The 12,681-nt window shown below is 37.0% G+C and overlaps 1 protein-coding gene across 1 annotated transcript in view; it reads right to left on the reverse strand.

Annotated features, from left to right (window-relative positions):
* Window positions 1–620: 620 nt before the first annotated feature.
* TTC33 (tetratricopeptide repeat domain 33) overlaps window positions 621–12,681 on the reverse strand; it is a 31,680-nt gene continuing 19,619 nt past the window's right edge. The window contains exons 3-4 of the mRNA XM_034072678.1: window positions 12,290–12,421; window positions 621–3,407 (exon numbers count right to left, since the gene is read on the reverse strand). Coding sequence (XP_033928569.1) covers window positions 3,057–3,407; window positions 12,290–12,421 — 483 coding nt within the window. The 3' untranslated portion in view covers window positions 621–3,056. The remainder of the gene's footprint in view (window positions 3,408–12,289; window positions 12,422–12,681) is intronic.

Raw genomic sequence — 12,681 nt, forward strand, 5'->3', positions numbered from 1 at the left:
GCTTCCATTTTAGCCAAAGGAAAAAATTAGGTACCTTGGGAGGTACCCTAACATTCTTAGGTAACACCAGGCATATGAATGACCCTCTGAGCCTGTGTATTCCTTTACACTGGATATAAAAGGATTCAAAGGGGAAAAAAAAATGTATTTAAATGTTTATTTATGGATTCCAAATTAAGCAAATCAATTCATCTAACCTTGTTGAGATTTCCTCTTTAACAGTGTTGCAACACTTAAGCATTTTAATGTATATGATTCATATGGAAGGCAAACACATGGAAGCTGCTGCAGAAACTGCCAGAAGTGACAATGAACAACAATAAAAATAAATTCATGATGGCAAAGTGGAAGCATGCTTCATAAACACCCTGGTTTTTATAAGGAAGGCTTTCTCCTTTGGGTGCCTCTCACTTGGATAGCCCTGAGAGGTTTAAGAGCACTGAACACTCACTACCTTTTATTAAACATTTTTCCCAAGATGTCATTTTTTAAAAAAATCTGTAACACATCAACATGTTCAGCAGAGACAGAAGAAGCCAAGTGATTAAATGAGTGACATTCTAAAATGGTCAATGTTAACTTTTATTCTTGTTATAATCAAAAGAATAAACAGGCATCAGTAAGCAGCAGAGAAATCAATATTTTATTCAAACAGATGCAAAAAATCCAATACAGGCAAAACGTGGCAAGCTGTATAAAAACAATGTTTGAAATCATCAATTTTTTAACTTCTTCCCAATCTGAGATTAACACTATCGCAAGAATTTATCTGCTCTACAGCGCTCTACAAAACACTACAATCCAGACAGTACCTAGAGTTCATCACCTAATCTAATCAGGATGAAAACACATTTAGCACAGGGGATAGAAACAACCACTCCTCAAAGCTGGCTTGGCCTTTCTGCCTGATGGTGCAGATGTACACCCCTCCATCAGTTTGGCGCAACAGTACTGAAGTCAATACGAATTTTGTGAATCATTTCAGTGGAAACAGATTCTGTGATAACATGGAACTTCTGAGAGGAGCGAGGCAATTCTTCCTGTATGAGCAAATACATAACACTGACGCAAGTAAAAGCACAAAGAAAAGATGTGTTGGATTACAGCCGAGATCCTTCAAAATGAAAACATACCTTACAGCTTCCAGCACATTTCCTTTTCTAGCCAGACAACATCTCTTCTTTGAAGATATATGTCTAAATCCTTCTCATACTAACTTCCTACGGCTGAATAGATTGTATTATTTGTTAGGAAAAATAAGATTAAGTTCTTCAACTGGGACAATTTAAACCATCTATCAAACCATATCTTAATCAAACATCTGTTCAGTAAGCATTTAAGATCTAGTTCTGAACTGCATGAACAAATAAAGATGTAGCATGGTGATATTTTACATTTCTTAGTATATTTTAGTCACTGTAATTATAATTATATTGAATACTTAACAGATGTTAAAAAGTGTAAAACTGTGTATGCACATGCAAGAGCAGAGTTAAAAATTCATACGTGCACAAAAATATATTCAGGAAGAATCTTGCAAAAATTAATGCAAATTTAGGAAGCACAACATGGCAATTAAGTTTTTGAAAGGGATAATTTCTGCAAAGACTGTGTCCTCCACAATAAAGTTATTCAACTGAAAGCATGATCTGAGATAATTTTTCTACATTACACTATTGCAAAAATCATTATGCTTCTCAAGCAACATTATTCCTTTTAAAATGTGTTACTTTGAAAATAGAAAACAGATATGAATAATACAAAGATAAGTGATTTCAAAAGGTTTCCCTTATCTATAAAACTATCATTCAAAAATGTTTTTATCATGTAAAATGTCATAAAATTCAAGTACAAATTATGTGTTCTCAATCCTGAATTGCCCCTGAATCCTACAATGATCATTTTTTCCCAGCCTAGTTTATGAGGCAACCATCTCTGTCATGTCTCCAGGCAATGCAAAGAGAGCAGTCTCAGCACAGAGCACAGAAAAGAAACAGCCTGACTTCATTTCTCTGAACTGCCCATGTGAGGAACAAACACATGCCTTCCCCCAAAGAAAGATGAACATTAAATAAATCTCCTATGTTACACTCCTAAGTTAACACAATGTGAATACCCATCACAGCACCCAAAATCCAAAAAGGGTAAAAAGGAAGACAAGTAATGCTATCCTGAAAAAATGGGTTCACTAAGAACACACTTTAAATATCAGGTCATAAAAACTCAGAAAAACAAACTGCCTCCTTGTATCAGATTAGCTTACTAAGAAATAAAAGCCTAAACATAATACATTTCAGACATACCTATTTCCAGCTCCCAACATTTTACTTTTGGTGATGTATGTAGTACAGCATTCAAAGCCAGTTTTGGTCTCATCTGAACATTCTTTCTTCTAGTGAAACACTCAGTAATAACTAAGCATTCAGGGCCTTGTTTGATATAGCATTCTCTTTCATCTGATCAGAAAGTGTTTAACCCATCCATCTATGAAAGCAACAGGAAAGTTTCTATTGACCTCATTTGACCACAAATTGGATTGCGAATCTATCACATACACAAGCAAAATAATAATCCACCTCTACTTCATAGGACGCTTCCTCATAAAAAGGTAATCATAAATAAAATAAAGACTTCTTAGAGAACAGTTCACACTTTATCTGGAACAAAAACAATGTTAATGAATAAGGACTGAAATAGACTTAAAAATATTTTTTTCTCCTCAATAAAATGAGTTTAAATAGAAGTTTATTAATTACTGGGAAAATGTAGACATTAAGTTGTGAAATTATGTAAATCATACAGATTAAAACGGTTGCTAAAATGTAGTTAAGCATTTTAACAATGTATTTGTTTGTAAGCTCTTGGCTTTCTCCTCCAAAAATAAGCATGAAACAATTTGGATCATTTCTTTTTCAATTTACAAAGGTAAAGTAACTGCGATTTTTTAACTTTCATAAGCTCTCCCACTGCTTAGAAAATAAAAAAAAAAAAAAAGGAAGCCCAACACGATAAATAACAGTAGTTCTTAAAAGAGCATGACAACCCATAAGGCTGCCCTATCGGGCTCTGATGTAAAGGGTTTCATCAGGAGTTGCAGGACAATCCTCCTTCTCAGTAACAGTTTCTACTGTGCCTGAAGCAGACACAATCACTACTGTTTTAGCTTCTGAAAGAGCTTTCTCCTTCTCTGCAATGGCAGCACAGACTGCCACAACTTCATCACTTTCAAAGTCATAGTCTGGGATTGATTCTTGTGCATGCTCTTTAACTTTTGCTAGTGTGTGCATCGCCTCAGTCTTTGTTGCCTTCTGCTGTTCATATAGCTTTCTTGCCCAGGAAAGGTCCTCTTTCCATACTTCAGGGTTCATTGGAAAGATGTGTAAGGACACCTGGAAACTTCGGATTGCCTAGAAACAGAATAGGAAAGAAACAAGGACTGGATACTTTAAAACCTACATATTTCATAATAGAAATTACCAACAGCAAAATATTACATCATTCAAGCAAAGACAAAAGCGATTTTACTCCAGTATGTCTTCAGTGGAACAATCCTCCCTCAGGTGTAAGTTAATAGCAGTGTTACCCCTAAGCAATGTGCATACAATTATCTGAAAGTACAAAGAATGAACAGATCTGGCAACAAGGGCACAAATAAGTGTTCACATGCCAAACATAATATTGGAATTAAAAGGTAAAAGCAAGAATAATTTTTGTTTAAATGGTTTTCTATCCCACTTTTCTCCTATCATCAGATGTATGGGAAGGCAAGAGCAGACAGATACGGTTTAAAGAAATATAGAAAAGGAGTGACTCGGATTTCATGCACTGCTAATATTGCTGCTTTTAAATTAGCATGTAGTCATATCGCATACACACCTAGCATTACAGTAATCACAGCCCCATGACAAGCACTTTCTGTAACAGCTTTGTGGTTGCAAACACACTTACCTGAACAGACAAAAGTAGACAAACTAACTCCCAACTTGGAAATTTATTCTAAGCAAGAATTTTTATATTCTTATGAACAATATAATATCAATACCAGTATAGTTGACACTGCTTCTCCTGTCTTTCAGTTCAACTGGGAAAAGCCTTACAAATACAATAATCAACACAGAAGTTGTTAAGTCTAAGAAAAATGTGACCATCTAACCCAGTAGATGTAATATTCAACAATGAGATTGTTATAATACTGGAAAAATGCTAGACCAAGAATCTACAATGTATTTTATTTATAGTCATATTCACACTGAAAAAGTCAAGACTGATCCTACCTACTCAGTCTTAGGTGTATTAGGCCTGTGTGTATTTCACATTTATGACTGTATGGTCACTTGTGGAAATGGCCACCTAAGTGAAAAAACTCTTGGGTGATGATGAACAGAACCTTTCCTGTAGTGTGGGCAAACAGTGATGATACAGATTTGGACTGCATTTGGGAAAAGTTCTAGCAACTTACTTATAAAGACTTTAAAGATGTCTGAACAACCGTTGAATGCCATATTCTGTTGTAATTTATAAATATTTAAAGAATGCAAATAAATTTCAAACAGAACATTTCTTCTGCATTAACAGAAATGGCCAACTCATCCTTCTGCTGGCTCAGATTAATATATGAAATCCATATGACGTGAACTCAGCAGACAAGAGATACAAACCAGATTTAAGAAATGCTGATTGTGCTATCAGTATTACTGATGTTGTAATAGTCAGCCTTTCAGTTCAAAAAATAATACTTTATGATTGGCCCACAGCAAGCTCTGAAGTATATAAGCATGCTGAACTTTAAACAGAAGGAAGAGTGCAGTATAATTCTTGCAAAACAGTGTCATTTTATTCAACTTTGCTAGCTTTTAATTTCCAGTGATAGATGAGCTATAAGTAAACACTATATGCTCTTTTTTGTATTTCTGTTGAAAACAAAATATAAACAAACACCATCTGCTTTCCATGAAAGATGTGCCCTGATTAAAACCTGACTATATAGCTATGTATACGCCCAATAAACAATACTGAAGAGTAATCAAATAAAAGGTAACATTTGTTAAGCTTAGAAGCTGCTTTGTTGATTCATACAATACAGCATAAAAAGATCATCTTTGTATATCTATTACAAAAAAGATTTTGTGTGACATTTTTATAAATCATAAAATCTTAAAGTAAATTTGAAATGTTGCAGAAGATCAGAGAGATTAATTTTAAAGCTGTAATGTAACACTAAAAATACAGAACTGCCATCCACATAAAATGTTATGTTGACACAATAACGGCTTCCACAGCCATTGATTTCCATTGAAACAAAATAAAAGAAAATAACAGTGCTACTTTTAATTCTCCCTGATGGAGATTAAAATCTCCAACTGCCTATCTGGCACTACAAGAAAATGTAGTGGCACTAGACAAACTTGGCATTTCTAACCGCATTTTAAAGGGCACTCTGATCTTAAAGAGACCCTGCATGTAAGGACTAAAGGACTTCTACAGGGAACAGTATTATAAAATCTCCTGCAAGATGTTCTTGCTTGCTTAATTATAATATTTGAAGAATTGGTATTTTTAAAATATTTTACATTTCGTCTCACTATAGGGTATTCTGTAGCAATCTTTAATTTGTTCTATAAGCAGAATCTTTTCTGCTGGTTTGCAGAGTCTTTCAATGTGAAGGGAAGTTGTGATCAGACTACGTTTTTTTATAGCAGGTATCTGTAACATACAGACCCAGTAACTGCCACTATAAAGTGACCCCTAAAAAAAGTAAGAGAGCATTTTAAGAAGTTATGCAGTTCACACCTGCCCCCAGGGTTTGAATTAGGCCTTTATGTTACATCTGACAGTCACCAGTTGACCTATTTCAAAGGATGTCCATCAGTGAAGACATGTATACATTTACATGTAAACCTTTTCTGTGTTTAATGTTCTCTAAATATGGATTTGTTTTAACAGTATCCAACATAATACTGGTAGATGAAAAGCTGGGCATGACCGGACAATGTGCACTTGCAACCCAGAAAGCCAATTGTATGCTGGGCTGCACAAGTGCACAAGCAGGTCGAAGGAGGTGATTCTCATCCTCTGCTCTCGTGAGACCCTACCTGCAGCACTGCATTCTGCTCTGGAGCCCCCAACACAAGAAGGATGTTGGAGTGAGTTAGAGGAGGGCCAGAAGGTGCTCCAAGGGCTGGAGCACTCTCCTGCAAAGACAGGCTGAGAGCTGGGCTTGTCTCTTCTGGAGAAGAGGCAGCTTTGAGGAGACCTTATAACAGCTTCCAGTACCTAAAGGTGCCTATGAGAAATCTGGAGAGGAACTTTTCACAAGGGGGAATTGCTTCAAACTGGAGGAGAGTAGATTTAAATTAGATATTAGGAAGAATTTTTTTATAATGAGGGTAGTGAAACACTGGAACAGTGTGTGAAACAGTGAACAGTGACGTGTCAGGTGCCCCAGCCCTGGAAACATTCGAGGTCAGGTTGGACCAGGGTTGGAGCAACCTGACCTAGTTGAAGATGTCCCTACTCACTGCAGAATAAATGACCTTTAAACACCCCTTGCAACGCAAACCATTCTCTGATTCTATGATAACAATTTATTGGAATTTACATTTTATTTCTTGTACTGCTTACCATGAAAATAAGTAATTTTACAGAAAACTTTAACACAGAGACACTCATGAAATTCTGGTATATTTAAAGACTCCTCATTGCATTTTTTTTCAGAACAGGGTCGTGGTTTAAGCCCAGCTGACATGCAGTCTCTCTCACTCCTCCACTCACTACCCCCCCCAGCTCCTGGAGGGATGGGGAGGTGAATCAGAAGAATGTAACTCCCACGGTTGAGATAAGAGCAGTCCAGTAACTAAGGTGTAACACAAACCACTACTGCTACCACCATTAATACAATGATAAGGGAAGTAACAAGGGAATACAATGTCTCACCACCTGCGGACTGATACCCAGCCTGACCCCAGCAGTGATCTAGTGCTTCCGGGTAACTGCCCCCAGTTTTACATCCTGGGCATGACGTGCTGTGGTATGGAATACCTCTTTGACTACTTTGGGTCAGGTGTCCTGTCTCTGCTTCCTCCCAGCTTCCCCTCCTCCCTGGCAGAGCATGAGAATAAGAAAGTCCTTGGTCAGACTAAACATTGCAAAGCAGCAACTAAAAACACTGGCGTTATCAGCACTGTTCCCAGGCTGAAAGTCACATAGCACTGCACTAGCTACTAAGGAGGAGAAAAAATGACTGCTACTGCTGAACCCAGAACAAATAGAAATTCCAATTCTTTCACATATTTTCACTCTAGTTTAATAATTTGTATGATATAATCTGGATGATAAATGTGTTGCCTATTTTAACTTTGAACTGCAGAGAACTGATGCAGTGTAGATGAAGGTGCATCACCCCCACAGGTGACTCAGATCATGTTCTCCCTGGGACACATGGACTGACTGATGGCTGGCAGAAGAGACAAGAGGACATGTGCCTCAGCCAAGTCAGTGGGGAATGTTCACAAGAAGTACCCCTGCAGGGTCTGCCATATTACAGATGAGCCCAGATGTGTAGTAGAAGATGAAATCAGCAGGACTGATATGCCCTTTTCACAGGTTTTATTTTCAGAAGAAATGTCTTTTATCAAATCCTGATAAGTAGGACAGTACCATTTAAAGTGTGACACAAAACCTGTAAATGAAATAACAAGAAATTCTAGGCCAAAATCATACAACAAATAGCAATTTTCAAAATTGCACTTCCTCTTTCTATTTATGCACATAAGAAGAATACCTATCAAGAATACTAATATAATAATAATAAAATCAAAGAATGGCTTGGGTTGGAAGGGACCTTAGAGATCATCTAGTTCCAAACCCCTTGCCATGGGCAGGGACACCTTCCACTAGATCAGGTTGCTCCAAGCCCCATCCAACCTGGATGATAAAGTGAAGTATTCCATCGTTATACAATAATACACACCTTTTTTTGTGCTTATAAGGAAGATTATCACAGCAACACAATTAAATAGTTTAATCTCATATAGACCTATAAAATAATACCTGCGTTATTTTTCCCTTCAAATGGGTAAGAACACAGTATGAAGCACATACTTGATTGCTTTTCCATGGAAAGCCAGCCACTGGTTTCCTTCTGATTACCAAAATCTATGTTTCTGCATACTTAACATTTACATAACATAGGATTTTGAAAATTTCTCTCAAACTCAGAATTAATTAGCTGGATTCCAATTAAAATACAGTATTTCCTCTCTTTGCTACTACATATCTCCCAGCATTATGTAAAAGACCTAGAACTATTTCTTTCAAGAGAAATAAAAGAAAGGGCTGATCTGAGGATTCATATTATCAAGGCTTGATTCCTTTTACAAGATGCAGTGTCACGCTTCAAGACTATTAAACCACTAACTACTTAGTAACAATACAGCAAATCACATCCTTCAGAATATCAAACAAAAAGCATGCACAACTGGTCTGTATTTACACATCTGCCCAGTTAACTTTGTCATCTTCAGTACTCCAGATTCGACATAGAGGCCTCAGGTCACAATGGGGTAAGCTTAAGTCACAGCATCGAAGAATGGTTGAAGTTGGGCAGGACCTTCCCAGGTCATCTGGGCCAAACCCCTGCTCAAGCAGGGCCACTGGGAGCTGGTTGCCCATGACCATGTCCAGGTGGCTTAAGAACTTCTCCAAGGTGGGAGACTCAAGTCACTCTCAGTTAGTCTTTTATTTTTTTTAATGCTGTTTTTTTTTTATTTTTTTTTGGCTGGTTGGTTGGTTTGGTTTGCTTGTTTAATGTAAGTGTGGTGCTCACTCTGTCCCATAGGAAGAACTGTTCTAATGAAGTATCAGTGTGAAATTGTTATAGCTTAAATTGTTATCACCAATACAGTAAATAACATCTGTAAAAAATGTTCACAACTAAATGAGAGAAATATTTCAAGCCTGACTGTATTTCTACATTCACATTGCAAAATTTACTTGGGTGTGCAAACTGATCTGTAGAATTTAAGGAATTTCTGCCTTTACAGAAACAAAAAGTTCTGCCTGCTCACATTTAAGGATTACCTCTGAATTACGTATTTAGTAAAGTCAGAAAAAAAAAAAGCAAACAGCTTTTCAAAAGCTAAATAAAAATGGGCTAATTTATCTCACTCTGTCACAAGTTCGACAAAACCAAATCAAAGCAAATCTTCCTTTGTCTGCAAGTAATTAATATATTACACAGCTCATAATATAAATTAGATTTGTATTTTAGACCTGCAAAATTTGAGATTAAAATACAGTAAATTGTTTTTTCCTAAGAAAAGCGCATAATTTATTGTGAAGTAATAAAAATATCTACAACAGACCATTTGTCAGGATGGGCGGAGTGAAAACAGGCACTGATAGGGGAGACATGGGAAAGAACTCTTCATTAGGGACTGTAGTGACAGGACAAGGGGTAACGGGTTAAAACTGAAACAGCAGAGGTTTAGACTGGATATAAGGACGAAATTCTTTACGGTTAGGGTGGTGAGGTACTGGAATGGGTTGCCCAGGGAGGCTGTGAGTGATCCATCCCTGGCAGTGTTCAAGGCCAGGCTGGACGAAACCTTGCATGGCATGGTTTAGTGTGAAGTGTCCCTGCTCATGGCAGGGGGTTTGGAACCAGATGATCTTACCCTAACTATTCTATGATTCTATGATTCTAAGCTACTCTTGAAAAGGGCAGTGACTCCCAAATCTCAAACATTACTAAAAAGGCCTGACATTTATACTTTCTTAAGTTTTGTGTGTAAAAAGTACAATGCAAAGAAACACTATTAAATCATGATAATTAAAGGCAAATAGGAAAAGGACAATTGTGATGTAGAAAAGTACAATTACGACTTAGATCACCTGGTCAAGAAGCCTCCACAGGTTCAATAATTATGAAAATATTTAACCTTAATTGAGTCTTAAAGACTGCTCCATTCTTAATGTTTTCAGATTCCTTAAAAAGTGATTAGTTCAAAAATAGTGAACATTAACTGCATTTAAGAGTAACTATCCTAGTTCTCTATATGTGAGAGCATATTCATCAGAAGGCAGTTCAGTATGCTTTAAAGGCAGAAAGGCAAAAAAGTAGAACACTCAGTTCTAAAGTACTGAAGACACCAACAGGAGCGTACCCACCTCTGGACTCCCTACTTCAAGACAGACAAAAACATTCAGAGGGCAAACTACATGGTGATAACTCCTCCTTCTTCTCTCTTCAGAGATGCCAAGGTCAATATAACAATTACAGGACCACCTAAAGTAGTGTTTTGTTTCAGATGAAAACATGCTTTGGTGAAAACCTGAGACTTTTCCCACTTAAAATGCTTTGGTTTGAATCATGATATACTCTCAGACTTACAAAAACTACATTCCTCCCTAATTAAGCTTGACAGCGCACTCCAAAAGAGCACCTGAAATACTACTCCGATGTAAACCAAAATAAATATAATGTGAACACTAGGTCTCCATCACTATTAACTCATGACATCCACTTCTATATTCATTATGAGTGCAGTGAGATACTGGCACAGGCTGTACAGAGAAGCTGTGTCTCCCCCATCCCTGGCAGGGATGTTGGATAGGGCTTGGAGCAACCTGATCTAGTGGAAGGTGTCCCTGTCTATGGCAGGAGGTTGGAACTAATTAGCTTCCAGGTCATTTCCAAACCAAACCATTCTGTGATTTTACTGCTGTGATGTGAACTGCCACACATATCACAAAGGGTGAAAAGAGCTGGTGATGTAACAAGTATGGGTATATCGGCATCTTTAATTAGCATTACAGTAACTGTAGCATTTTTTTATAGAATAATTGGCATCAATTACCTAAGATCCTTGCAGAAAACAAAACTTTGAATCTCCTGAGACTAATGCATTTAAAAATCCCAGGCACAATTTACAGTGACAATTTCAGACACTAAGGAAACAAGAATAAGATTTATAGGTTGTAGATCCATACAGGACAGACCATCTACTCTGACCTTCTACACCACAAAAGCTATGGTATACCACCATGTGATGCAGATATGCATGGATTTATATTAAATATTTCTACGTAGTTCATATTATGATCGACATAAGGTAGCACACTACACATCTGCAACACACAGCTTTTTTCTTACGCTATTCTCACAGTCTGTTGGGGTTTTTTTGTTCTGGTTTTTTTGTTTGTTTGTTTGGGTTTTTTGTTTGTTTGGTTGGTTTGGTTCTTTTTATCTGGTCTTTGATACATTTTAAAAATAAACTGCTTTTTTCATGATCTGTTAGTCTCCCCCCCCAAAAAACCCTCATAATTCTCTTTTTATTCTTGAAAATTTAGTCTAAACATTTTAAATTTGCAAAAACACTCCAAATTAAATTTGTTTATGTCACACCAACACACAGCTAATTCTATTAGAAATAAAATAAAATCAGTATTTTTCTTTATCTGAGAGTTCATGATGAATCATTTTTCTAACGGATTTTGTGGATGTGTCTGAATTTAAAAGTTCACTCACCATGTTTCCATACTAACTAGGAGAACACACACCCTAAATATATGTTACATTATTTACAGGTATATAGCCTGTAGGTGGAGGGTGATGTGATGTGGGGGAAGAGTCTTCCTTTGCATCATATCATGTCACCAAGACAGCACCATGGCATACAGCTGCAGCTAGGGAAAAGATGCACTTGAGCTACTGCAGAGCATCATAGCCCTTTTGCTTTCTTATTAAGAAAAGGAGCAACTTCAGTCACCATATGGGGTCAAGGAGCCAGAGGAAATCATGAATGAGTACACAGTTTGCTGCACCTGAGGCAGGGAAGTGGGAGACTGAGAACAAGATAGTAGAATTTTATTAGCAGGCATATATAAAACCAAGTGAATATCAACTGGGACTCCACAGTACCTTCATCTTGAAACTATGCTTAGCTTTGTACTGTAGCAGTACAGTACCCAGAATGTTGTATGTGCAGTTATGTCAACATAATTATTCTATTGCATAAAGCCACCACATAAATATAGTACATAACACAAACGGCTTTGAGCTAGGCAGGTCTTCCACAAGCCTAGCAACAAAACCACACAGGAAGCATTTGTGAAAAACAACAAAGTAGAATGAATACTGGAGATAAATAACAACAACATTTTTCTTTGCATACTTTCAGATTACATAAGGATACGCAGCTACCTTGATATTTCTGTACTTTCATTCTTTCACATGCAATTCAGAGGATGTGGTTTTACAAGTTTAGCATATTAATGTACATTTTCCTACCAGTGCTATCTCTCCCAATCCAAGCTGGGCACGTCCCAAAGTTTGCCAGGCATCCCAGGAACGTGGATTTCTCTGGATAGCCATTTCTGCTGCATGCACTGCTGGGAACATTTCGTGTAAAGACATCAGGACCTATGACAGAAAAATAAAAATAGGAGAAATAATAATAATCAAAATTGAAAAATATGTAAATTTTCTGCAATTACCCATCATTGTTTCAATCACTAAGGACAGGTTCATCTTACCTAGTTTTTTCCTAGTCTAAGAGTCAGTTGTCTAATTGCAGTCACCCAGACTCATTCCATAGCCCACAAAGAGAAACAGGTATGCTAGAAGGTGATTCACCTTAACTATTTAAGCAACTCTATTAGAAGTAGATTAATTGCTTCTGA

Source organism: Melopsittacus undulatus, chromosome Z, assembly GCF_012275295.1.
Source record: "Melopsittacus undulatus isolate bMelUnd1 chromosome Z, bMelUnd1.mat.Z, whole genome shotgun sequence".
Lineage (NCBI taxonomy): Eukaryota > Metazoa > Chordata > Aves > Psittaciformes > Psittaculidae > Melopsittacus > Melopsittacus undulatus.